Source organism: Eschrichtius robustus, chromosome 11 (genome assembly GCF_028021215.1).
Source record: "Eschrichtius robustus isolate mEscRob2 chromosome 11, mEscRob2.pri, whole genome shotgun sequence".
In the NCBI taxonomy this organism is placed as follows: domain Eukaryota; kingdom Metazoa; phylum Chordata; class Mammalia; order Artiodactyla; family Eschrichtiidae; genus Eschrichtius; species Eschrichtius robustus.
The window spans coordinates 109,104,904-109,131,226 of NC_090834.1; the positions used below are offsets into that span (position 1 = coordinate 109,104,904).

Consider the following 26,323-nt stretch of genomic DNA (forward strand, 5'->3'; position numbering starts at 1 on the left):
CCGTGGGCCTCTCTCCCACCCACTGCACCCCACCTTCTGCCCATCCAGGCTTAGCAAAAGCACCAGACTCAGAAAAACTACGAGCTGAGAGAACAACTCCAAATTATCTTTTATTTATACAAAAAGGGCATATTTAGCAAAAGACACACTGAGAAAAGAGTCGCCATGGCCCAGGAAACAGGGCAGGGAGGCGACAGGCCTTCTGAGGCCCTGCTGGGGAGAAGGGGTCTGGGAAAAGTGGTGAGAAGTCCTGGGTAAGTGCTGAGTGGTGGGGGCCACAGAAAGGAGAAAGTTCCAGTTGGATCAACACTGTTGGCAGGTCATGGATGGGATTCACAGTGAGCTCGCTGCCAGCTCTTTTGGGGGTTTCCAGTTAGTGCTGCCGACTGGAGTGAGAGCCGCCCACTGGTTCCTGGAGGGCACCCACCAAAGGACACAGGACAGGAAGCCCAGGATGGGAAGTGCAACTCGGGGTGAAGGCCAGGGAGAAGCAGGTGCTCTGCAGTGGCCAGGAAAGGTCCAGATGCTGAGGCGGAGTCGAGTCCTGTTACGTGCGGGCGTTCCGCTCTGTCTCTGCCAGGCACTCTCTGACAAGGGCCCGGGCATGGATGATGCCTGGGGTGTGGATGCGGAAGTAACATACAGGATCTCAGCGACCCTCCACAGTCCCAAGTTCACCCGCCAGTGGAAAACACCCTCCCTCTCCACCCCTTTCCTTTCAGTAAAAGGAACTACAATCTAATGAGGGGCTGGATGAGATTAGAGGTTTAGAGGTTAATCCTCAGATTTGCCCTGTTGAAATACAAACTCCCTGGTCCTTCCCTGGAAATTAACTCAATGTCAATTCAATTTAAAACGCCTCTCTGGGGGACTTCCCTGGTGGTCCAGTGGTTAAGACTCTACGCTCCGAATGCAGGGGGCATGGGTTCGATCTCTGGTCGGGGAACTAAGAGATCCCGCATGCTGCATGGTGTGGCCAAGAAAACACAAAAAACAAACCAAAAAACCCCGCCTCTCTGGATAGTGATCCTGGCCCTAGTCTAGGCTTGGCTCAGGTGGCCTCCAGATGTCTTTCCTTCCCTACCTAGAGAAGGATTGTCCGGTGTTTGTCTCCGGGCAGGGGTGGTGGGCCTGGCCTCACTTACCTCTCTTCAGGCGCTCCATGGCGCTCTTGCTACCAGCATAGGTGGGCCGGATCTCTTTGCCCATCTCCTCTATGACCGACAGCAGGTCGGTGTAAGTGCTCTGGGAGCCCTGGGCGCCAGGTGGTTTCATTGCCTATATCAAGAGAACAGGGCAGTGAGCTCAGGCCAAGAAGGGGCTCCCAGTCCCCATCCATAGGCAATCCCTCGGCTCCACTCACCTGCACATAGCCCATGGAGGGCGGTCCAAAGTCGTTAAACAGTGGTCTGAAAGGGGCAGCGGCTCCTGGCACCGAGCCCGACGGCGATGGGACACTTCCGGCTGCAACATGCGCCAGTAAGAGGTCAGCGCGGGGCAGGGACGCCTCGCCCCGACGTTCCAAGCCCTGGACCAGATTCGCCCGATTCCCTCCAAAGGGCTTCATTCCAGGCTGCTAAACTTCAGGACAAACCCCTCCCCCTGCGCTTCACCAACAAGCCCTTACGTGACCACGCCCACTTCACAGGCCAGCGAACTGAGGCTCAGCGAGGGTAGGCGGCAGGCCCAGTATTGCAGAACTCAGGCCGTCTTCTCTTCGAGACCTCGACCGCCCGGGCAGGCAAGCAGGGGTGGAGCTGGATCCTCACCTGTAGGGACCGGGGTGCCGGGCCCAGGGGTGCTGGAGCCGGGGGTGCTGCTGGGGGCGGGGGCGATGGGTTTGTAGGACATCCCCAACTCCTGGGTGCGGCAGACGCCGGCCGGCCGCTCCTCCCCGGTTGGCTGCCTGGCCGCTCAGCCGCGCTCTGATTGGCAAGCCGGCAGCACGCCCCTGGTAAATAGAGCTCAGGCCGGAAGGGCGGGCGGGCACGAACGCTCCTTCACTCCCGATTGGCGTGCGGAGATGTCACTCGGGCCTTCTCATTGGCCGAGACCGGCCCCAACAGGCCGCAACCGCTGCTGATTGGTGTCCGCCTTCCGGACCTCGCACCTGTCTGCTTCGGATTGGGCGGTGGCCGACGCCCTCCGCAATTGGCGAGTTCGCGGCCCGGGCCGGCGCGCTCTCAATCCGATTAGTCCCAAAGCCCGAGAGGCGGGGCCTCGGAAGCCTGGACCTGGGTCTGGTCCGCCGCGGTTCGCGCCGAGCCGGGCTTCCCGGGCTCGGGTGCCGCCCTCGCGCCTCACTCACGTTGCTTCGTACGTCAGCTTCCCGCTGCCCGGTCCCGGTCCAGCTGGGCTGCTGTCGCCGGCGCCGCCGCCGTCGCCGCCGCGCGCGCGCGCGCGCGCGCCTTCCCTCAGCTCTGGGTGCCGGAGGACGCAGGGCTTTGACGTTCCCAACCCTGCGCCCCACCCCGTGCGCTTTTACGTCACCTTTCACTGGTTCAGCAACCTGTCCTCGATCGGCGCATGCGCCCTCGTGAGGCCTCCGTTTGTTCCCATGGCAACGGGTCCGTCACCAACGCCGTTGATGCGCCTTTTCCTCCCAATTGCCTGGACCTCGGGTCTAGGCTGGTGTGAGGTCCAAGGGCGACCTCAAAGACTCCTCAACCTGCACCCCACCCCCCACCCCCCAAGGCCCCACGCCGGTGCCTCATAATGACAATAGCAGGAACAGCTAACCTTGAATACTTAACTGCATGCCGGGCCCTGTACCATGCGCCGTCCTGGATCATGGACTACAGCACCATCTGGAGTCAGACTGACTGTTCGAATGTCACACCACCTCAGCTAGCGATTTGCCCTTGGGCAAGTTACCTCAATAGGCCTCAGCTTCCCCGTCTGTAAAATGGGGACGCTAATAATAACTATCTCTTAGGGTTGTTATGTGGATTAAGTGAATATTCATAAAATGCTTACTGTTTCATTCTCCTCTTTCCTATCCATTTCTCCACCCAGACCCCTCACCTCAAATCTCATTCCTCACAACTCTAGACCTTAGACTGTCCTCCAAACACTAATCCTTTTCCCCAGGCTACTTCTCAAAACCTCTCTGGCCTTGTGTATCTATCATGCCCCCAGGTCGGTAGATTTTCCTCATCCCCAGGACATTTATTTATTCATTCACCCAACAAACATTTTCTGACTCCATCCTCCATCTCAGGCCTTGTGCTGGACACTGATATGGAAATGAACTGGCCGTGGCTTCTGTCCTCAAGGAGCTCCTAGTCTCAAGGAGAGGCAGGCAGGGAAGCAAAGCCACACAATAGAGTAAGACAATGTGGAGACTGGGACAGGGCGCATTGGAATTTAGAGGAAGGGGCCTTCCTTGTGACATCACAGAAATTTTCCCAGAGGAGGTGGCATTCAATAGGTGAATGGACAAATAAACTGTGATGTTTCCATACAATGCACTATTATTCAGCAATAAAAGGAAATATTTAGCCATGAAAAGACACAGGCATATTGCTAAGTGAAAGAAGCCAATCTGAAAAAGCCACATACTGTATGATGCCAATGGTACGACATCCTGGAAAAGGAAAACTTATACAGAAGGTAAACAAAGTACTGGTTGCCGGGGGCTGGTGAGGGGTAAAATTGGATAGGTGAAGCATAGGGGATTTTTTTAGGGCAGTAAAACGGTTCTGTATTATACTGTTATGGTAAATACAAGACGTTAAGCATTTGTCAAAGAGTGAGCTTCAATCACGAACATTTTTTAATGATTTAAAAAATCATTTAGGAGGTCAGGGGATCCCAGGATGGAATGCAGAATATGACAAAAGAATCAAACTGTATCACAAATGTATGAAACAGCTTCAGTGAAGGGAGTGGGGGGAATAAGGTGCTAGTCTGAAAATGAGTGGTGTCTGTAAGAAAAAGGCAAAAAGCACTGCACATAGGCACTGGACCCTAGCTGATGACGTGGTTTCCCATGGGAGTATGGGTTAACAATTCGGAAACCACTACACATGTACACTGGAATCAAAAATTATGTCAGTGTAGAATGGGTGATTTCTCACTGTTGGAATGAGAAGTTACAGGTAAGTGAGGAGGAGGAGGAGGAGGCTAGAATGATCCATGTGGTAATGGATTGGAGTTGGAGGTATCAGTAGGAACTCGTGTTTAGCTTGATATAAATACAGTTGGCTACATACAGAAATATTTTAAGATTTCCCTGTTCACAGGTTAGTGTACATACATATCTCATCACTCTATCAGCTGAGAAGGTCTAGAAGCAAGCTTGCACCCAGATCTTGGTTTTGAATACCATTCTCCAATAAAATGAAGCAGGGTTCCTTGGAGAAATGGCAGATTCTAGGACTGGGGCAGGAAATATACAAGATGATTCTGGAGCATCTAGTAGTGCCAGAAAGTAAGAAAATGCTAAAATGAAACAAAACCCCCCACAATAATGGCGGTATGTCAGAGGGACACAGGAGCCAACTGAAAGAGCTCCCAATGGCCAAAGGTAGAGCAATTTGAGCAAGAAAATAAAAAAAATAGTAGTGGATTATAACTTGTATAAAATAAATATCTATGAGTCCATATTGATGTAAAAATGATTGTGCAAATAAATAAATGGAGAAGAGACAAACTTCCTGGACAGAAGAATTTCAAGTAATTTATGTAGAAACTCAGCCCTTAAAGAGGTGAATTATAATGCTCCACCCCCCCTTAAGCGCGGGCTGTGTATAGTGACTTCCTTCCAGGGTATAGTATGTAACAGGAGAAAGAAAAATAGTCATCTTTCAGTACAGAAACTTGACAAACACTACCTTAAGCCAGGTGATCAAGGTCAACATCATCAGTGATGTCATGTTGATAGCATGCACCCTTCATATGTTGGGATGAGAACCCCATTCTAATCGTGAGAAAAACATCAGAAAAATCCCAATTTAGGGACATTCTATAAAATGCCTGACTGGTCCTCCTCAAAACTGTCAAGAGGGACATCCCTGGTGGCGCAGTGGTTAAGAATCCGCCTGCCAGTGTAGGGGACACAAGTTTGAGCCCTGGTCCAGGAAGATCCCACATGCCGCGGAGCAACTAAGCCCGTGTGCCACAACTACTGAGCCTACTCTCTAGAGCCTGCGAGCCACAACTACCGAGCCTGCGCACCGCATCGAAGAGTAGCCCCCACTCGCCGCAAGTATAAAAAGCCCGTGCGCAGTAACGAAGACCTAACGCAGCCATAAATAAATAAACAAATAAATAAAAATTTTTTAAAAACTGTGAAGATAAATTTAAAAAACAAGGAAATTCTGTAAAACCATCATGACCAAGAGAAGCCTAAGGAGACGTGATGCCTAATGTAACATGGTGTCCTGGATGGCACTCTGGAACAGAACAAGGGAAAAAGTGATAAAATCTGCATAAAATGTGGACTTCAGTTAATGTGCCAGTATTAGTTCATCAGCAGTGACAAAGGTACCATTCTGACGTAAGATGTTAATAGAGTGTCGTGGTTAATTTTGTGTGTCAACCTGACTGAGTCATGGGGTGCCCAGACCTTCGGTCAAACATTATTCTGGGTGTGTCTGTGAGGGTGTATCTGGATGAGAGTAACATCCATTGGATCTGTGAACTAAGTAAAGCAGACGGCTCTTCCCAATGTGAGTTGAAGATCTGAATGGAAAAAAAAAAGGCTGAGTGAGAGGGAATTTTTCCTGTCTGACCTTTGAGCGGGGTCATCAGTCTTCTTCTGCTCTCAGACTGGAACTTACAACCTTGACTTTTCTGGTTCTCGGGCCTTCGGGCTTGGGCTGGAACTGTATCACCAGGTCTCCTGTGTCACCAGCTTGCTGAACGCAGATCTGGGGACTGCTCTGTGCCCATAATTACCCAAGCCAATTCCTTACAATAAATATCTTCACACACACACCCACACACACACACACACGCACACACACACCCCTCCTATTGGTTCTGTTTCTCTGGAGAACCTTGACTAACACATAGGAGAAGCTCGGTGTGGGGTATTTAGGAGCTCCCTGTCCAATCTTCAAAATACTTCTGTAAACCTAGAACTACTCTAAAATAAAATAAGTGGATGTAATATCTTTATCTGGGTGATGGTTACCCGGGTGCATACACATGTAAAAATCCACTGAGCTGTACATTCGTACACGTTACTGAATGTGTATTATACTCCAACTATTTAAAGTGGACGTAAGGTTAAAATCTCAATTGACAGCTTCTCTTGGAAAACCAGAAGATCCCGTAGCTCTGGCCTGCTCCAGCTGGCAACAGTCAGTGGAGTTGGGTGGCAGGTGCCCCCTTTAGGCGGGGAAGGGGCTCTTGGCTTGCACAGTCGCTGCCTGCTTCCTGTTCCTCCCAGCCCTGGTGCCTGCTCCAGCTGTGTCTGTTTGGAACTTCTGAGCTAACAGCCTTTTTGGGGTGGGAGGGCACGTGTCAGACTTGGGGGAGCTGTGGGCACTTCTGATGCCAACAGACACACGGCAGCCAATTTAGGCCATCCCCCCGGCCATCCCCCCAACCTTCCCCCCTCCCTTGCTCCAGGCACAGGGCCTGACAAGCTGGGGCCAGTGGGAGGGTGACCTTGAGCCGGCTCTGGTCTTTCCCTGGCACCTGTCCATCACTCTCCCCAGCCCCTGCAGAGGGGACAGACCTCTCAGGCAGCAATGCCATCTGTGCCAGCCAGTGGAGGGTGGCGGGAGGGAGTGCGGGCCATGGCTCCCAGACAAGCTGCGGGGCTGGGGCAACTCCTCCTCAGCCCCAAGCCTGCCAGACTGGCAGGAGAGATCACCCAACTGAGGATTAAGCATTAATTGTGATCTGCCAGGCGAGTGGTGCTGAGGCTGCGGCAGCCAGCCCTGGCACCTCGGGGTCCAAGCTCCAGGCTGAGCAGAGTGCTGGTGGTTGCCCGCCTGCTCTGTCTCAAGGCCATCTTGTTGGCAGCAGCAATGGTGAGGACCAGGCACGGGCACGGAAAGCTCCTCCCCCTTCTTGACCTGGACGTCAAGCCCATCATCCCTCCCAGCAGGTGGGAACGGCGTCTGGTCAGGCAGTGCTTGAGGAGGCTGAGGCCTGTCCTGGGTCTACTCTGACCTGGAGGTGCCCTTTCTTGTTGGCACTGTGATTTTAGAGTCCCCAGGCCTGGGTGAAGTCCCACCTCCGCTTCATCCTAACCTGTGTGACTGTATTCCAGTTCCTCATCCTCCAGGAGCCTTCTGGTGCCAGGCAAAGGGGCCAGATCAGCCTGGGGGCAATGAGGGATTGTGGCCAATTTCTGTATAGAGTGTGACAACACGCAAATGGCATTTCAGAAAGAAAAATCTGGCAGCACGCGCTGCATGGTCTGGAGGGGACAGATGGCAGTGGAGCTGCGTGACCTCTAGCAAGTCGCTGACACCCGGCCTCTGGGGTTCCTCAATACGGCACATGGGGTTACGAAGACCGTGGCAGGGTTGGAGTGAGGAGATGTGTCATTTGGTCTCCCCGGGAGGCAGACACTAAGCTGAAGTTAGGGATGCAAAAAAGAGGACGCGCGGTGAAGCAGGATTGGGCAGATAGCTTCTGATTCGAGGCTGACCTGACCACACCTCGGCTAACCTGGAGGGGAGCTCGGAGCAGAGACCACCTCTGTGCTGGGGGCTGGTCAGTGGCTGGGGGCTCCCGGGAAGAGCGAGGCCTCAGCCCTAAAGCTGACGCGTGCCCTGAAGAGGCCTGTCAGCTCACTCACTCCTCCCAGCCGGCCAGCAAGTTCTTTCTCGGAGGGAGCACCGAGCAGCACCCCTCTAAGAGGAAATGGGATGGAGCTTGGGAAAAGCCCTCAGGCACGTGCTCCTCTCACGTCATCCTGGGTCCGGCAGGAGCCCTTCACAGGATGAGGGGCTACCGCGCACCCAGCTCTGGGAGAAGCAGGTTGGGTTTACTCATCCGAGGACGTTTCCCAACACTTGCTCTGGGCTGGGTGCAGGATCCGGGGAGGGCCCCTACCCACCCAAAGTTCACAGTCGAGGGGACTTCACTTTTGGGGGCCAAATACCTGCAGGGTGAACAAGTGAGTGGTGAAAGCTGCTCAAAGATGCTTTATTGTCAGAGAAACAGAGACGGGCAAGGGGGCTTAGTGGACGAGTGGGGGTGGGGGTGAGGGCAGGCAAGGGCGTTGCACACAGGCGGGGGCAGGGAGGAGAGGATGAGGGTCCCAGCTGGAGGCGAGGGGCTCCAGGAACACACTGGCAGGCAGTGGCTCTGGTGCCAAGTCCTGTCTGCTGCCTCCAGCTTCTGTACAGGCTCAGCGAGACATCATTCGCACAAACTCTGCCAGGACAAAGCCAACGTTTTCTGGTCTGCTCTCTGGACTCCCCAGGAGCGAGGCTAATATACTGGCCTTGAGGTGGGAGGGAGTGTGGTCAAGGCAGGGCGTGCAAGGGAGTCCCCTGAATCTGGTAGGGAATAGGCCAGGAAGAGGGGCTCCGTCTTACAGGGAAAAAAACCAACTCTTGTAACTGAACCTATTTTCCTCTTTGCTTTGGCTGCGAGGAAGCTCAGGAACACTTTGGGGCCTACCTTGGAGAATTGCTACACACTGATTTTCCTTGGCTTCCTGTTCTTATTTAATCCTGTTTTCCCTCTTTTGGGAATGAAGCATAGAGAAAGAGCTGGGTTCTGGGTAGGCTGCCTGCATGCAGATCTTGGCTCCATCCACTTCTTCTGCTAAGCACTCACGCTTCCCTAAGAACCGACTTTCTTCTCCTGCTTTTGGGGATAATAAGAGTTTCTTCCTCCTGGGTTCTCGTGATGATTACCTGGGAGAGGACATAGGCGTGCTTAGCACAGGGCCTGGCACACACGGATTAAGGCCCTTCCTCCGTTCAAACCCTCCCAGGGCGAGCGGTGCTGAGCTTGGTGAGCGGTAGACGGTACCTTCAAAGTCGACCAGACCGTCCCCGTTGAGGTCAATGTCACGGAGGATCTCGTCCACCTCCCGCTGGCTGAGCCGCTCTCCCAGCAGGGCCTTCAGGGCCGCCCGGAGTTCACCCAAGCTGATGCAGCCGTCCCCGTTGGTGTCGAACTGTGGCGGCGTTGGTGGCGGCATCAGGTCACAGACCGAATCATTCATTCGCGCAGCCCCTCACTCACAGCAGACAAGCAGGCCCCGCCCCCTCCAGCCCCGGTGACCCCACCTCCCGGAAGGCGTCCCGCAGCTCCCGGACGCCAATCATGTCCGCGGTCTCCGCCAGCAGCTTGGGGCCCATCAGCTCCACAAAGTCGTCAAAGTCCACCTTCCCGCCACCTGGGGGCCACGCCCATCAGAGACCTGGGACCATCAGAGACCCCTGCCCAGCCCTGGCGTCCTCTGCCTTCTGTCCTCCCCTTCTGGCCTGTGTCCCTCTCCCCTGCCCCCCTAAATGGGCCTTTCCCTCCCTCTGGGTCTCACAGGCTGGGTCATCTGTGTCTCCTGAGGGCTTTCCTTAGTTTTTCTGAAGAGTTCAGTTGGGTTCAAGTCCTGGCTCCAATGATCTGACTCTGTGACCTTAAGCAAGTCACTTAACCTTTCAGACACTCAGTGTGGAGAATTTCTACACATTGATTTTCCTTGGCTTCCTATTCTTATTTAATCCTGTTTTCCCTCTGTTGGGAATGAAGCATAGAGAAAGAGCTGTGTTCTGGGTAGGCTGCCCGCATTCAGATCTTGGCTCCATCCACTTCCTTTGCTAAGCACCCACGCTTCCCTAAGAACTGACTTTCTTCTCCTTCTTATGGGGATAATAAGAGTTCTGTCCTCATCTAAAAAGTGGGCATGATGGTCCTTGACTCACCCACATCCTAGGGGATGGTGAGATTTTCTGGAGGCAGAGAGCTTGCCTTGAGAATGACCAAGGTCCCGAGCTCTGGGGGCCAACCTGTGTAGACACCTCTGTTCCCTGGGCTGCCCAGCTGCCCTGGCCATGGGCATGGCGTCTGGAGAACTGGGGGTGGGGCAGGTCTCAGGCACATACTGATTTGCTGTGAAATCTCGATGAGCTCCATCTCCGTGGGCATGTAGCCCAGTGTCCGCATGCAGGCTCCCAGCTCCCGGTAGCCGATGTAGCCGTCCCGGTCTCGGTCAAACTCCTGGAAGGCGGCCTGCAGCTCTGCCAGGCAGGGCAGAGTCAGTCCTTCCCCCACGTGCCCCTGGACCCCATCCTGGATTGGACCTTCTCCCCTTGGTCCAATCATTTCCTCTTTCTAAACACCCATTTCTCTTTGCTGCCTCAGGGCCTTTGTACATGCTATTCCTTTAATTCATTCTGCAAATACTTAAGGAACATCTGCTATGTGCCAAGCTCTGCTCTAGGTACTGGGAATATGGCAATGAAGAAAGAAAAAGAAAGAAAGAAAAAGAAAGAAAGGAAGAAAGAAAGAAAGAAAAAGGAAGGAAGGAAGGAAGGAAAGAGGAAGGAAGGAAGGATGGAAGGCAAGGAAGGAAGGAAGGAAGAGAGAGGGAGAAACAAATCCTTGACCTCATGGAGCTCACATTCTGGAACACTCTCCCCTCCTCTTTGGTCCTTAAGTCACCTACTCAAGGAGGTCTTCCCTCTCAGTTCAGTCCCCTCTGGCCCATTTGTTCACTTCCTTGAGAGCACTTAGCACCATTTGTACTTGTAGTTGACTTACTGATGTCTGTCTCCAGAGGACACAGGCCATATCTGCCCGGTTTGCCACGTTTCCCAGTGCTCAGCACTGGGCCAGGCACACAGTGGGCGCCCAGGAAGTGTTCGCTGAATGAACAGGGGACTGCGACCCACCTGGCAAGGGGGACCAGGGAACTGACAGCTGGGGGTTCTCTCAACCCCTCCCAGCTCAGTCTTGTCCCCATATTCTCGCACGCATCCCCTGTGGCCTTCTTGCTCCTAGTTCCTCCTGGAGCCTGCTCAGGCCCCCACCCAATGCCCCGCACTCCGGAAATTCCAGTTCTTTCCCCAACCCTTTACCTTCAATCTCCTCTGGCCGCAGCTCCCGGTCCTGAGGGGACACAGAGGGGTTAAGAATTCCCTGGACCCCCCAGGCACCTGCATCCCTTCCTTCTTGTCCTCTGGGGCCCCCTACAGCATGCAGGCACAGGGCCAGCAGTGACACTGCTCTGACCCACTCCTCCCACCATTCCTGTTGATGGGCCTGGGCACCTGGCCCCTCTTCCCTGTCCCCCGTGCCCACCCTCCTCTAGGGCCGGAGCTCCATTAGCCAGAGATGGATCTGGGGTTGGGCAGAACCTTGGGCTTGGCCATGGGGGCCTCAGTGTCAGCATATGTCTCTCGTGTTCTCTCTGTCCCTCTCCTGGGAGCCCTGTCCCCTCCCTGCCCATCCTCTTGGTGGCTGTCTCTGCCATTTCTCTGGATTGCTCTCTGCCCCCTCTTCTTTCTTTCCTGGCATGTTTCCCTGGGTCTCCCCCGTGTTTGACCCCATGTCTGTTGCTCCACTCCTCTCTGCCCCTTACACCCCTGGATCTGTGTGCTTTGCTCTGAGATCCCCACTCAATCCTCTCCCTCCACTCAAGGAGAAGGTGGGCACGGGCGGCAGGCAGGTGGTGGCCGTACATACGAGCTGGGTGACGGCGATGCTGGGCCGCAGGAAGACGCAGGCAGGCCCCACCAGGCTGCTGAGCACAGAGTAGCAGCCCTGGACACCCGGCCCAGGGCTCCCCTGCTCCTCGGGGCTGGGGCCCAGGCCATGGCGGGACCCCCTTGGCGGGGAACCAGGCCACTGCCAGCAGTCCTGCAGCAGAGCCGGCCATGAGCTGGGACACTGACCCCCTCTCCCCCCTCCCTCACCAGCCTCTCCCGTCGTTAGAACCCAGCACAGAACAGTGGGCCCTCACCACCAACAACACTCTAGGCTGGAAGGGTCCACGCCTCACTGTTCAGGTGGGCAGACCGAGGCCCAGAATAGGCAAGAGACTTGGCCACGGTCACTCAGAAAGCCAATGGCAGAGTGAGACCCTGAGCTCATGTGCTGAGTCTCCCAGGCCAGGACTGACTAGCAGAGGGCAAGGGTAGCAGCAGGGATGGGGCTGTTGAGTGGGCAGCTGGGGGGCCTGACGAGCTTTGGCAGGGGAGGCCCAGTGGCCTGCAGGAGCCAAGACCAGGATGGGCCAGAGTCTGGGCGCTGCCAGGGAAAATCTCGGTCTAGGGTGGTGGGAACCCACCCCTCTATCCTCCAGCTACGCTGTAGCCCCAGCTCAGCCTCACACAGGGCTCTGTCCCTGCCCCCCCGGAACCTTTCAGGGTCCAGCCAGCCTCCTGGCCTTGGCTTTCCCCCTTGACCCTCCTACCTTAGGCCCCCGGTGTCGGGGCCGCTTGGCACAGTTTCCCATGGGCCCTTGAACCATGCCAGGCCTGGAGTCCCGGGGGTAGCCCAGGGCTGGGCCTCAGCGGGTGCTGTGGGCTCCCACCAGCCCCCAGCCGCTCCCAGTGAGAGTCTGGGAGCTCTGCAGGGGATTTTCTTAGGGTTTTGTGGGGGAGATCGGGGGCGGGTGGGCAGGCGGGGAGCCCTGGGCACAGGGGCTTGGGTCCTAATCTGGGATTATCTCTGAGCATCTCTGCTGGTGAGCGGGGCCACTCGGGGCGTAAGGCCCCCCTGGAAGGCACAGTCTCCCCATGCTCACTCCCGAGGGTCTTCCAGACACCCCCTCTCCAGGACCATCTCCCCCCCACCACTACCCCTAATCTCTTCCAATCAGGAGAGATTTAATGTCTTCAGAAGTGGGGCCCGGACCTGCGAGGAGGAAACCAGGTGGCTTCTGTGCTAGAGAGGGCTGGGTCATCTCTCCCCAGAACAGCAGACCCAGGAAGCCCCTGGCCCTCCCTGCCGGACCCTTGCTCTCACCTCAGACCATCCACCCAGCCAGCCTGCCCTCGGCACACCTGCCTGGACCTGCCCCCTGCCCCTTGTACTTGGGCAAGGAGCCGAGGGCAGCTGACTCTGGGCTCTGTGGGCTGGAAGCAGGCCTCAGTGAGGGCAGAGGTGGGGAGGGATGCCAGCCTCCCTCCTAGGCAGCTGAGTGACTGCTGACCCCTCCGTCACTGTGCACATCTGAGCTCCCCTTCCTGGGCTCAGCCCTGGGTTGGTCCAGCGGGCCCCGGTTGGGGTGTGGCGTCCCCACTGTTCCCTCGCGGTCCCCCAGTTGAGGATGGCCCCATACCCCGGCCCCCTTTACCTGCCCGTAGGCGGCCTGCACCTGGGTCTCCAGCTCCTGGAGGAGTGCCCGCCGTCTGGTAGCTGCTGGGCTGGCAGGGGCCCGGCTAGGCCCTGGAGTGCCCTCGGAGGGGCTGGGGTCCCCCGTGGGGAGGCCGCCATCTGCCGGGCCCTGGGGAGAGGCCATGGAGACAAGGGCTTGGCACCTCCTGCCGGCTGCGGGGCACCGCCCCACTCCGCTCTCCAGGGTCCTGTGGAAGGACAGCTTAGTGGGCAGCTGTGGTTGTGGTCCCCACAGGGTCCCTGCTACTCTTCTCCCTGTTCCTCGCTCCGCGGGCTGATGGCCCCCAGGTCCTCCAAGGCTCCTGTCTTTCCTAGCTCCCCAGGCCCCTCACACAGCCCCTCCCTGAAATCCTAGCCTTCCCCTGAGCTGCCACCCTCACGCTGGCCGCAGACTGCGCCCCGGGGCTCCTCCACATCACACCGGCCTCTCTGGTTCACGGGCTCTGCATCTCCCCACATCCTCGTCCACCTCTGATTCTGTGTTGTTCTCTGCCCGCTCTGCTCCGTGGGTGTCTCTCCGCGTCCGTCTCACCTGCACTCCCCTCTCCACCCCCTGCCCTCTGCTGACAATCTGTCCAGCTGTGTCTCTGTGGGTCTCTCTGCCCACTCATGCCCATCTCTTTGTCACTTCCCTCCCTCTGTTGCGTGAGACTATTTCTCACATTGGTCTGTCTTTCTGTCTGTCCATCCTTGCCCTTCCTATTCTCCCCACCATCCCCCTTCCCAGGATGGCTCCTGGATCCTGGAAAGACCATCCCCCCCAAGCCCTGCCCCAGACCTCCCCCCTTCTCCCCACCCAGAGCCCCGGGGTACCTCTGCACCTCCCCACCTCCTGCCAGCACCTCCCACCTAGCTTGTGCCGACCTCTTAGGCCAGGCAGCCCGCAGTGGCCTCCTGTGCCCCTTGTTGTGCCCCTGGCCCACTCACCGCGCAGCTGCCTGCTCCTCACCTCCCTGAATGAGGTCAGTTGTCCTGCCCCGGCCCTGCTCCAGGCCCCTCATGATTTATTCACCTGCCCCCCGCATCAACCTTTGTCCAAGGGAACCAGATCCCACCAGGCACCTGCCACCTGAGCTGGTGGCTCTGGCCTCCTTCGGACACTCACGGCCATCCATTCACTTATTTCTTTTGCAAACATCCGAGGTCTGCCGGGATCCAGCCCCGGGCCGGCTGCTGGGGCCACATGACAGACCCCGTCTGCTCTGAAGGCCCTGCTCTGAGGCACATCTAATTCAGAAAAGGGCCAAGAGACAGCCTCCAAGTGCTTGGGGGCACAGACCCAGGCATCAGGAAGGCTTCATGGGGGAGAAGGGGGGATGGGGCAGCATTCTAGGCGTTGCCCACCAATGTTTAACTTGGCCCTGGGCAAGTGCCAGCATCCCCGGCAGGGATCAGCTGTGAACGCGGAGTGTTCCGGGCGCCGGCATCCAGCAGGGTCTGTGGGTGGAGGCCCTCAGGAGGGAGGCAGGGGTGGTAGTCCCTGGAAAGGGTGATGGTGGCAAGAGGCTGGAGGAAACTTCAGAGACTCAGTCTTCAGCAAATGTTGGTGAAGCCCCTGCTGTGTGCCTTGCTTGTTGCTGGGAACCAGTCCCTGCCTCAGACCGGCCGTGGAGGAGCAAGGGCAGGGAAGGGCCCGACAGGCAGTCGAGAGGAGGAGCGTGGGGACCCTGCGGTGACCGGGGGCTGAGGAAGTGACCTGTGAGCCAAGGTCAGAGGGATGCAGGGAGTGACCACACGAAGACGGAGTGGCCATGCAGGCAGAGGGAACGTCCTCCACAAAGCCCTGGGCAGGTCTGAGGATCTAAGGAAAGGCCAGGGTTGAGAGGCGAGTGGACGCCGGCCGGTGGTCTAGGGTGGGAAGGGCTCATTGTGACCATTCACATTGATCATTTGGAGGCTCCACTTCAGCATCCTTCAGCCCCTCTGCGCCCCGGGTCACATCTCCTCCCGGAGGCCAGGAGTGCACTGCATCCCCGGAAACACTGCAAACATCCCTCAGAGACAGGAATGTTCCTGTTTTCTGCAAGGTCATAGAAAGGGCCTGCAGGCCTGGGTTCCCCCATGCATTTGCTGTGTGACCCTAGGCAAGGTATGTCACCTCTCTGAGCCTTAGTTTCCTTATCTGGAAAGTGGAGGTGGACCTAGTATCTGTCTCATGGTGCCTTTGTGAAAATTAAATGATAAAAGGCCTAGCAGGTTCCCAGCACATAAGAAGCGTTCAAAAAATGGTGGATGTCACATGTGATGAAAGATTCCACGTCTAAATAACCATCTAAGAAGGTGGGAAGTGTTGAGAAATGTGTGTCCCAAAGTATAAGCCAAAGGAGTGGGGACTATAATTGGTCAGGGTATAGTGGGTAGAAGTATTTTCAGTGAAGGAGCAAAGCCTTCGTGTCCAGCTCCAGTGTCCAGGATGACCAGGGGGATCAGTGGTGGACAAATGAGTGGATGGATGGTTGGGTGGATGGACGGTTGGGTGGATAGGTGGGTGGTTGGATGGGTGGGAGGATGACTTGATGGATTGGTGTTTGAATGGTTGGTGCTTGGAAGGATGGACGATTGAGTAGCTGGATGGATAGATGGACAGATGGATGGATGGATGGATGGATGAATGGATGGACAGTGCGTTGCTGACTGGATGGAAGGATGGGTAGGTGATTTGACGGGCTAGTGGTTAAACGGTTGCATAGACAGATGGACAGTTGGCTGGATGGATAGGTGGGTGAATGAAAAGGTGGATGGATAGACAAGTAGAGGATGATTGGGTAGGTAAATGAGCAGTAGGTGAGTAAATGGAAAGGTGGATGTCTTTTGTTCGTTTTTTTTTAAAATTTTTATTTATTTATGGCTGTGTTGGGTCTTCATTGCTGCGCACGGGCTTTCTCTAGTTGCGGTGAGCGGGGGGGGGGGCTAGTCTTCGTTGCAGTGCGCGGGCTTCTCCTTGCGGTGGCTTCTCTTGCTGCAGAGCATGGGCTCTAGGCGCGTGGGCTTCAGTAGTTGTGGCACGCGGGCTTCAGTAGTTGTGGCTTGCGGGCTCTAGAGCGCAGGCTCAGTAGCTGTGGCGCACGGGCTTTGTTGCTCCGTGGCATGTGGGATCTTCCCGGACCAGGGCTCGAACCCGTGTCCCCTGCACTGGCAGGCGGATTCTCAACCATTGCGCCACCAGGGAAGTCCCGAGAGGTGGATGTTTTGATGGACTGCTGGTCTAATGTTTGGTTGTTGGATGGCTGAATGATCAGGTAGATGGGTGTATGGATGGACAGATAGATAGGTGGAGGTGGATAGATGGCTGGGTGGATGGACTGCTGGTGTAGGTCTTTATAGTCTTCATTCAAAGAGTCCATTAGGGTGGAGACCATATCTTATTTATTTCAGTGTCTCCTGTGATGTCCAGCCCACTCATTGCTGAGACACACTAATTGAGGTGTGAATAAAGACTTTTTCTTTATTCACCTATCCACCCAGGAAGTGGGGACTTCCCTGGCGGTCCAGTGGTTAGGACTCTGTGCTTCCAATGCAGGGGGCTCGGGTTCAATCCCTGGTTGGGAACTAAGATCCCACACGCTGCACAGCACAGCCAAAAAAATAAATAAATAAAAATAAAAACAAAACCCAATAAGAATTTCTAAAACAAAAAGTGTCTATTTATCTCCTCCTACTCTGAGCTGAGCCGTGATTCCTCTGATGGCAAATGACATCTCCTTCTCTACCCCGTTCCCTACAAGCCAAACCCAGGCTTGGCACCTGGTAAGCACCATACACAGATCCATATTGAGACACCACTTCACACTCACTAGGATAGCTAAAGTGAAAAAAGACAGACAATAACAATTGTTGGTGAGGATGTGGAGAAGTTGGAACCTTCATATGCTGCTGTTGGGTTTATAAAATGGTGCAGCCACTTTGGAAAAGAGTTTGGCAGTTCCTCAGAATGAGTTACCATATGACTCAGCAACTTCAGTCCTCGGTATATACCCAAGGGAAGTGAAAACATCAGTTCACACAAAAATTTTTACACAAATGTATATAGCTGTGTTGCTCATAGTCAAAAAATGAAACAATCTAAATGTTCATCAATGTATAAATGGGTAAGCAAAATGTGTATATCCAACCAATGGAATATTATTTGGCCATAAAAATGAATGATGTACTGACACGTGCTACAACACAGATGAAGCTTGCAGACACTCTACTAAGTGAAGGCAGCCAGACACGAAAGGCCACATAGTGTATGATTCCATTTACATGAAATGTCCAGAAGAGGCAAATCCATAGTGACAGAATAGGTTAGTGGTTGTCAAGGGATGGGGGAGTGGGGATGAGGAGTGATGGCTAATGGGTACAGGGTTTCTTTTCAGGGTGATGAAAATGTTCTGGAATTAGTGGTGATGATTGCACAACACTGAATATACTAAAACCCACAGAATGTACCCTTTATAAGGGTGAATTTTATGTAGCAATAAAGCACTTATATATATTTTAAAACCCACCAAAGACAGGTGCTGATATGTCCATGGACTGGAGGTGGGGGTTGGCCACAGGGAGGTGCCTGCCCCCTTTGGCTTCTCAAGCTGTGCTTCTGGGCCCCAGAGGAGGAGGCCGTAGGGTGGCCACAGAGCTAGGCCACAGGCTGGGCCGGTGGAGCCAGAGGGCTGTAGGTAAAAGCAGCCACTGAAACACCACAGCAGAGCGTCCAGCCAGCCTGGGGGACAGCTTGCCCAGGGGACACGAGCATGATGGCTGGAGGGTGTGTGGGCTGGCAGGAGGCCGGCCCGCTGGATGGCAGGGTGTCTCCCACGCTCCCAGGTCTGTGATGCTTGTGCACAAAAGGAGCGCATGCGTGCTCCAGGCCGGAGCAGGTGACGGAAACTTTCTGAACCTTGGTGTCCTCTTCTGCATAATGAGAACAGGACTCCCTCCTTCCCTTCCTTCCCGCCTCCCAGGGTGTGATGGAGAGGACATGAAACCATTTATACAAAAGCTCTTCGTAAGCTGCTAAGTGCTGGGCAGATGTTACTCCAGCTGTGAGTCAGGGATAGATCCCGGCTCTTGGGCCACCTCCCCCATCCCCTCCCAGCCCCAGGCAGCTGTGGGCTCCAATGAGGCTCAGAGGTGCTCCTGATAAACTGCGTTTGGTGTTTTCCCATGATTGGGGTGGATACTTCTGCACCTGGGAAGGACACCTTCCTCTTTCCTCGTGGCTCTGACGGGAAAACCAGACTGAGACGGGCCAGGCTCAGTCAGGTCCCAGTTCCCAAGGAGGACCGCCCCCGCCCCGCCCGCCCAGTACCAGGAAGGGGCAGCCAGGAGAACAGGGCTGTGGGTGCAGAGGGGCCTGCAGGGAGACAGGAACGGGCTCTGCCTGGAAGGACGCAGCCCTCCCAGGTCCAGGAGGCCCTGCTCATGCCAGCCTGTCTGTCTTTCCATCCGCCGTATCCCCAGGCTCAGTCTGTATTTGAAGAGTACAGAGCACTTCGACCCAGTCAAAAAATGGTTTGGAGACTACAAGGCCTTGCAGAAGAAAGAATGAGAGTTAAAAGTGAGGCCCCTGAAGCCAACCAGACCTGTTTACTAGCTGTGTGACCTTGGGAAAGTCACTCTGTGCTACAATTCCCTCCTCTGTAAAATGGGATCTGAACAGGACCAAGTCTTAGGGTTGTAATATGTGTAAAGTTCTCAAGGCAGCCCTCAGTCCCTAAGGGTTTGCTATTATTATCAAGGAGAGAGGATGCGGAAATGGGTGTTTATTGAAATAGCATCCATTCAAGCAAAAAGCATTTATGGAACACCTACTGTGTGCTGGTGCTGGGGTGCTCAGTCCTGGCCCTCTGGGGGCCCTGAGGATGCAGTGTGTTCGGGGGCGGTGAGCAGGTGTAGCGACTGTGTGCTGCTAAGTGTGGGTGCCTCTTGTAAAGCCACTGAGCATCAGGCAGGGTGCACCGCTGCAGAGGGCAAGTGCGCCCCTCCGGCCCTGCTTCACCACACCCACACCTCGCCTCGACCGAGATCCGCTCGTTGACTTGGCCGATTCCTGGGGTGGGGCGCGGGGTGGAGCAGGACCTTAAATATAAGGCCTGCGGGTCCTCCTCCCCACTTCCTGCCGCACTTGCACTCCGCCGCCGTCAGTGAGTACAGTCTGGACCGGGTGGGGGGAGGGGCCGGCTGAGCCACCCCCTCTCCTAGCAGTCTGACCCCCAGCCTGCCTGCCCGCGGGGGTCCTCCTTCATCGTCCTGTCTGTCTGCCTCTCCTAGTGCCGCCCTACACCATCGTCTACTTCCCGACGCGAGGTGCGGCCCCTGGTTCTTTAGGAGGGCGAAGGGCACAGACAGGGGCCCCAGCAGGACTCCCAGTCTGCACAGCCCGAGGCGGAGGCGGGACCCCCCGGGGGGCGGGGCCGGGATCTCGGGGCCCGGGTCTCATCCTCTCTGGGGCCAAGGGCGGTGCGCTCTATCCATCTGTCTCTGGTCCCTTCCTGGGGCGCTGTGGGCTGGGTCTGCCTCTCTGTCCCCCCCATCCCGCCCCCCTCAAGACACGCCGGGGGCTCCACTCTTTCTCCACGGCCCGTCTGCTCCGCAGCAGGCTCGGAAGCTAGAGTTTGTCCTGTCCCCAAGTCCAGTTCCCATACTCCTGACTTCCCCAGGGCGCTGCGAGGCTGGGATCCCTGCCCATCCCCACGCCCCGTCCTCCCCTCCCCCAGGGCGCTGCGAGGCCATGCGCATGCTGCTGGCCGACCAGGGCCAGAGCTGGAAGGAGGAGGTGGTGACCAAGGAGTCCTGGTTGCAGGGTCCACTCAAGGCCTCCTGTGTGAGTGACTGTGCTGCGGCAGCAGTTGGGCCTTTACGGGGCAGCACGAGGGTGCGGGGCAGCTGAGCTCCGCGTCCCTCACCGAGCCCTTCCCCCTCCCAGCTGTACGGGCAGCTCCCCAAGTTCCAGGATGGAGACCTGACCCTGTACCAGTCCAATGCCATCCTGCGACACCTGGGCCGCTCCTTTGGTGAGTCCTGAGGTCGAAGGCAGCCCAGTGCAGAGAAGCACCTGAAGTGTCCCGCCAAGATGTCCTGGGGCCTGAGTTGCTGCCACGGGTCCTGTGGCTGGAGGGCAGGCCACATGGCCCTAGAGGAAGGGGCAGGGCCTGGGTTAGGAGGGTTCTGGGTTATAGGGCTGGGGCTGCCCGTCCCCCCGGGCAGGGGCCGTACAGGTCTGGCTGGCCTCCAGCCAGTCAGCAGCACATGGGTTCACCGTGCCTGTTTCCTGGATGACAGCTCGGAGGCAGTCACCAGCCGCCACATGTGTGCTGCTATAGGCTAGAGCCACTGTGGGTGTGCCCGGGAGCTTCAGAGTAGACCTCCTGCCCGTTTCTTCCTGCTCTGGCCTCACCTGAATCTGGAAAACCCATGCACACAGTGAGCAGGCCTGTGGCCTTGTTTCAGGGGTGGCGGGAATGTGGCTTAGGGAGATGGCTGCCTCTTTGTTGGCTGTTTTGGCGGGGGGTGGGGGGGGGAGGGGGGTCCCAGGAGGACAGAAGAGCAGTGCGAGCAGCCAGGCCCAGGCCCACCCTAACTTCTGCAGCCCCAGGGTGAGAGGACAGAGGCCTCCAGCCGCGGCCTGCTTCCCCGTCTCCCGCCCCACGCTCTCCTGCACTCAGAGGGACACACCAGTCTGCAGAGCCAAGTTCTGTCCAGGCCCCGCAAACGGCCACTCCTCTGGCCTAGGGACGCATGATCGGAGGCTTGGCCCACACTTGCAGGGGGCCAACCTGGAGGAAGGGCTGGGGGCGATTTGGGCAGGGAATGTCTGGCTCCCAGGGACCCAGGGTGTGGTCTCAAAGACAAGCATGGGCTTCTGCTGGGTACGTTCCTTGGGCTCGTGGAGATGGGAGCCGCAGAGTTGGGCAAAGAGGATCCTCCAACGCAGGGGACCTGGTTTCCCAGCCCTGAGGCCTGCAGGCTTCTGGGGGAGAGGGGAGCAGCGGGGCACCAGCCCGGACAGAACCTGACCCTCTGCCTGGCCGCTGACCCAGGGCTCTACGGCAAAGACCAGCGAGAGGCAGCGCTGGTGGACATGGTGAACGACGGTGTGGAGGACCTCCGCAGGCACTGCAGCCACCTCATCCACCACAGCCATGTGAGCAGGCCGGGCTGGCACTCAGGGCCGGGGCTGGGAGGCCGCCCGGGCCAGACGTGCCACAGGCCGCCACGGGCATCGCTCCCTTTCACAGGAGGAGGACAAGGCCCAGTACGTTCAGGAGCTGCCGGGGCACCTGAAGCCTTTTGAGACCCTGCTGTCCCAGAACCAAGGGGGCCAGGCCTTCATCGTGGGCGACCAGGTGAGTGCTGGGTCCAGCCCATTGTAGGTCCATTTCTCAGAAGGGCAAACTGAGACCAGAGCAGGGCCATGACTGGTTTACTGGAGTAGCCAGAGTTCTGGCCCCCAGTAGCCCCCCTCTCTCTTGACCCCATTCAAACCCCCTCCCGCCCCCTGCCCTGCAGATCTCCTTCGCAGACTACAACCTGCTGGACCTGCTGCAGAGTCACCAGGTCCTGGTCTCCGGCTGCCTGGACTCCTTCCCCCTGCTCTCGGCCTACGTGGCCCGCCTCAGTGCCCGGCCCAAGCTCCAGGCCTTCCTGGCCTCCCCGGAGCACGTGAACCGCCCCGTCTTTGCAAGCCGCAAGATATGAGCCCACTCGGCCTCCCCTGGCAGACGGGCTGCCCTTGGGACCAATAAACATGGTGAGAGGAAAGCTGTGCTGTGGTCACTGAGGGACCGGGTGGCCACAGGGGGCCCTCTGCCCCTTCCCAGGCTGCCTCTCGGAGGATGAGGGCTGGGCTGGGCCCTGGAAAAGCCGTAGGTCCCCAGAGCTGCTGGGAGACAAAGAGGAGTTCCAAGTCCAGCGAGGAAGATGAGATCCCAAACCTCAAAGATCTACCCTGGACAACTTCCTGCAGGAGGGGCTTGACCTCCCCAGGGGTACTCATGGTTATGGCCACCTGGGAACCATCTCCATCTGAGAGAAGGGCCGCCGTGTAGGGAACAGACAGTCCCTGACGTCTGTGTGATGAGTTCTGTCGTCCGGCACAGGCAGGGCGGTTGGTCTCTGCACACTCAGGTGCTGTGCACACATGCCGCTTGGGAGTGACACGCACGCTTGGGTGTTTCACCCGAGTGAGCGTTGATGTTGTCCATTTTCTCGTGTCCCCCACAGTCACCCCCAGGCAGGGCCCAGGTGTGTGGCTGAAGGCAGACCTGGGAGCTCTGGGCGCATCATGCTGCTTGGGAAGCTGGGGGTGGGGCGTGGTCAAGGGTCTCCTCCAGCTCCCGGAGCCTCTGTCAGCCCTCGGCGGGAGCACCCTGCCACCTGCCCGGTCCCAGCCCATCTCTCCCCTCCCGAAAGAATGTGACCACCTCCTGCCTGGCACCCTCAGCCGGTCCGGCCCCTCCTGCTGGCTCTTTGGACAATGTGGAGTCAGATAATTCAAGAATGCCTGGCACTCCCAGTGCAGAGCTCTCATGGCTTCTTGCTGCCCTTCAGGCAAAGTCCGCAGCCTGAGGAGCCTGCCAGGCCCTCCTAGATCTGAACTCTTTGGTCTCCAGAATATTCGCCACGCCCCTGCCTGGTTCACCCTTAGAGCTGCTCTCAGCTCTCCAGACAGCCCAGCCCGCCCGCCCCTCCCAGCCTTTGTTCCTGTGGTCTCCTCCGGCCCCCCACTCTCCCCACCACCCCCCATGGCCACGCCCCTTCAGCCCTCAGCTCGCTGCCCCTCCGCTGTGGCCAGGTGCCCTGGGCACTTCCCCCTCTCCTGTAGCTCCACTCTGTGGGGTCTGGCCTGCCCAGTGGTCTCGGCTCCAGCCCTCCTCCTTTGAGGTCAGAGAGCAGATCAGGTTAATTTCTGTCTCCCCCACCCCCAGGTGAGGTGCTGACTCACCTTTACCCGTCAGGAAATGGGTGTGCAAACACCAGCAAGAGCTGCCTCTTTGTGTCTGGGACACTCTACCTCCATGGGGGAGGCCGCAGGGCCTCAGCAGTGCCCCCCTCACCCCCATCAACCGAGCCTGTTTCATAAGGGTCTCCTATCACAGGCCTGTCCCAGTTCACAGACCTGGTGGCCCCGCTCCATTCTCGCCCCATACTGGGGACTCCTCTCACTTAACCCCCTCAAGGGAGGAAACTCAAACTCAGAGAGGGAAGGCAACTTGTCCAAGGCCACACAGCTTATCAACGGCAGAGCTGGAATTCAAACCCAGGGCTGAGGAACTCCTAGGCAGTCCTCGGAAAGGGAAGAAGGGAGGAGGCTAGGGCCAAAGGAGTGGGCAGGAGGCCAGTTTCAGGAGCAGGAGTGACTTAGACCCAGGCAGGTGCCAGAGGCTCCGGCGGGTGGGCAGGGGCACTGGTGGCCACTGTGGAGGCCTTGCCTGCCAGGCCAAGGACTTGGAGTTGACCCCGGGGCACAGGGGTCACCGCAGGCTTTTGAGCAGAAAGGAGGACTTTTAGAAATCTGAGCCTGTAAGTGCTCAGGGAGCCTCAGGCATCACCTAAGTCTACACACTCATCTTACAGACAGGGAAACAGAGGCCTGGAGAGCGGAATGACTTCCCAGGTTCATGGGCAAGTGGGTGGGTGGGCCGTGGGGATGTCCTGGGCCTGATGCTCCTGGTCTGGATGCCTGGCTGCCCCCTAAAGGAGCCTCTGCCTGATAGACTCCAGCAGAGGCCTGGTGAAGAGGGTCTTTTTTTTTTTTTTTTTTAATTAATTAATTAATTAATTAATTTTTGGCTGTGTTGGGTCTTCGATTCTGTGCGAGGGCTTTCTCTAGTTGTGGCAAGCGGGGGCCACTCTTCATCGCGGTGCGCGGGCCTCTCACTATCGCGGCCTCTCTTGTTGCGGAGCACAGGCTCCAGACGCGCAGGCTCAGTAGTTGTGGTTCACAGGCCCAGTTGCTCCGCGGCACGTGGGATCTTCCCAGACCAGGGCTCGAACCCGTGTCCCCTGCATTAGCAGGCAGATTCTCAACCACTGCGCCACCAGGGAAGCCCAAAGAAGAGGGTCTTTTGTGCATTGGATTTTGGGGGCTGGTGGGTAGTTTTGGTTTCTTTGGGTGGGAACCCCCCAGGAAGGCCCACTGGTCTCGGAGAGGACAGCGTAGAACCTGAACCCCCATTGCCCTGGAGGCAGAGATTGGGCCACAGGGGTTCACGGCACAGGTAGAGGGGCCAGTGGCCAAGGGAGGCCACAGAGCAGGCCTGGGGGACATGCGGGCATCCTGCAGGTCTTGGGACAGTGGGAGGAAAGTTACTCTTTTGAAAACTTCCTGGGGCTTCCCTGGTGGTCCAGTGGTTAGGACTCCGCGCTTCCACTGCAGGGGGCGTGGGTTCGCTCTTTGGCCAGAGAACTAAAGTCCCACATGCCGTGCAGTGTGGCCCAAAAATAAATTTAAAAAAAAAGAAAGAAAAACAACTTTCTGCAACCAACTGCTTCCACATTCTTTGGGGTGACTGGGCTGAGTGTTTTTGATTGTGTGGCTCCGTGACCCCAAGAAGGTGGCTAGAAGAGGCCCCTGCCGCTGAGAGGAGGGACTCCGGGGACTGGCAGGGCCCCAGTTTGGGCGTCTGGTGTGAGCTGGTGCAGCAAGGATGGGGGTGATGAGATCACCAGGTGGGGGAGAGACTGGGAGCCCCTCCAGCTGGAGAGGTGACAAGTGACCCCGGGACTGAGCTTCCTCCAAGCGATGCCCCAAGCATTTTACATATATTTACTCATTTAACCCTCACAAAAGAATCCGCCTAGCGGATGCTCTTAATATCCCCATTTTACAGATGAGGAAATCGAGGCACGGAGAGGTGAAGTAACCTCCTCAAGGACATGCAGCTGGTTAGGAGGCCAAGCCAGTTTTCGAACCCAGGCTCTCTGACATCAGAGCCTGTGCTTGTAACAACTCTCCCAGCTTGAACTACTATTTTTTTACATCCTGGTCCAGAGTGGCTGCAGTTACCAGCAGGCAGCTGGTAACTCTGGTGACCCCACCCTAATTATAGGGGGGACAGGAACCCTAAGAGAAAGGTTAGGCTTCCACCCTCTCAGGGTGGAAGTGGGACAGGTTCCAGTATAAAGGCTGGAACATTTAAAGACTGGTGACTGGGTTTGCTCCCCAGCTTGGGAGGAGGGACGTGGCGGTTACAGACTCAAAAGGCCGGTCTTCTGGGAGCTCCTGGTCCTTAACTGGCTGCTGCTGGGTCAGAAGAGGTGGAATCTAGGGTGCTGGCATCAGTTCCTGCAAGGGTTTGCCCTTTGGTGGCAGCCCTGGGACTCAAGAGTCTCCCCTGGGGTACCAGCCTGGGGAGGGTGGGGATGAGGGGTGCAGGGAGTCACCCTAGACCTCAGGGGTAGAACCGGGGCTGCTTTGAGGCCTCGAGTCCAGGTCTGGGCCTGTGGGCCTTGCTCCCCAGCCACGCCAGAAGCTGCAGGAATGTTAGCTCAGTCCTTCTTAGCCTTGCCTCTGGCCTCCACCACCTTCTCCTGGCTCTGTCAAGGTCCTGACTGGCTCTGGTTTGGGCTCCATTCCCCCTCTCCAGCCCACTTGGTGAGCTGCTGGCGGGCTCTATTCCCTACCCTGGAGGTCGGAACCCCTGGCTGCCCTCCCCCAGATGCACAACCTCTCTGGGCCCGTTTCCTCTTCTGACATTCCAGGCAGTCACAAAGTGCCACGCTGTTTACCAAGCCCCTTCTATGTGCCAGACACTTAGCGGCTCTTAAAACTTCCATTTTACAGGTGAGAAAACTGAGGTCAGAGCTGGAATTTGCACCCAGGCAGACTGCCTGCCAAGCCTACGTTTTTCCCTAAGAGCCCCAGAAAATGCTCTCAAACGTGCTCTGGACGAATCTAGTCATCAACGAAGTGGTTATTTAAAATGTTAATGTTAGTACAATGTTAAATATCCTGATTGCAATCAAGTCAAAGCCGCAGGAATTTTAGAAGCAAGAGTACAGGTCACGTCCAACCGCTGGCCTGCTTTGCTGTTTGATTTCATGGCTGAGAGGGCTGGAAACCAGCTCTGCAAACATG

General features: G+C 56.8%; 3 protein-coding genes across 5 annotated transcripts; 1 reads left to right on the plus strand and 2 right to left on the minus strand.

The window, feature by feature from the left end:
- Positions 1 to 97: 97 nt before the first annotated feature.
- CDK2AP2 (cyclin dependent kinase 2 associated protein 2) lies at positions 98 to 2,407 on the minus strand. Of its 3 annotated transcripts, none has more exons than XM_068556388.1 (4): positions 1,770 to 2,407; positions 1,364 to 1,464; positions 1,146 to 1,278; positions 98 to 615 (listed from the first exon to the last, which is right to left on the minus strand). In XM_068556388.1, the coding sequence occupies exons 1-4, from the start codon at positions 1,849 to 1,851 to the stop codon at positions 548 to 550; spliced, it is 384 nt and encodes a 127-aa protein (XP_068412489.1). In that variant the 5' UTR covers positions 1,852 to 2,407; the 3' UTR covers positions 98 to 547. The 3 variants fall into 3 exon arrangements, with proteins under 3 accessions (XP_068412489.1, XP_068412491.1, XP_068412488.1); XM_068556390.1 differs by lacking the exon at positions 1,770 to 2,407 and adding an exon at positions 1,628 to 1,745; XM_068556387.1 differs by lacking the exon at positions 1,770 to 2,407 and having other exon boundaries at positions 1,364 to 1,617.
- A 5,910-nt stretch (positions 2,408 to 8,317) lies between these two features.
- On the minus strand, positions 8,318 to 12,394 carry CABP2 (calcium binding protein 2). Its single transcript, XM_068555465.1, has 7 exons — positions 12,338 to 12,394; positions 11,608 to 11,781; positions 11,001 to 11,031; positions 10,026 to 10,160; positions 9,210 to 9,319; positions 8,950 to 9,097; positions 8,318 to 8,343 (listed from the first exon to the last, which is right to left on the minus strand). The coding sequence occupies exons 1-7, from the start codon at positions 12,392 to 12,394 to the stop codon at positions 8,318 to 8,320; spliced, it is 681 nt and encodes a 226-aa protein (XP_068411566.1).
- Positions 12,395 to 19,374: 6,980 nt separating this feature from the next.
- GSTP1 (glutathione S-transferase pi 1) lies at positions 19,375 to 21,976 on the plus strand. Its single transcript, XM_068555252.1, has 7 exons — positions 19,375 to 19,388; positions 19,516 to 19,551; positions 19,962 to 20,068; positions 20,171 to 20,258; positions 21,285 to 21,388; positions 21,483 to 21,590; positions 21,754 to 21,976. Coding segments are annotated over exons 1-7 (633 nt in total). The 5' UTR covers positions 19,375 to 19,387; the 3' UTR covers positions 21,943 to 21,976.
- The last annotated feature ends 4,347 nt before the right edge of the window (positions 21,977 to 26,323 follow it).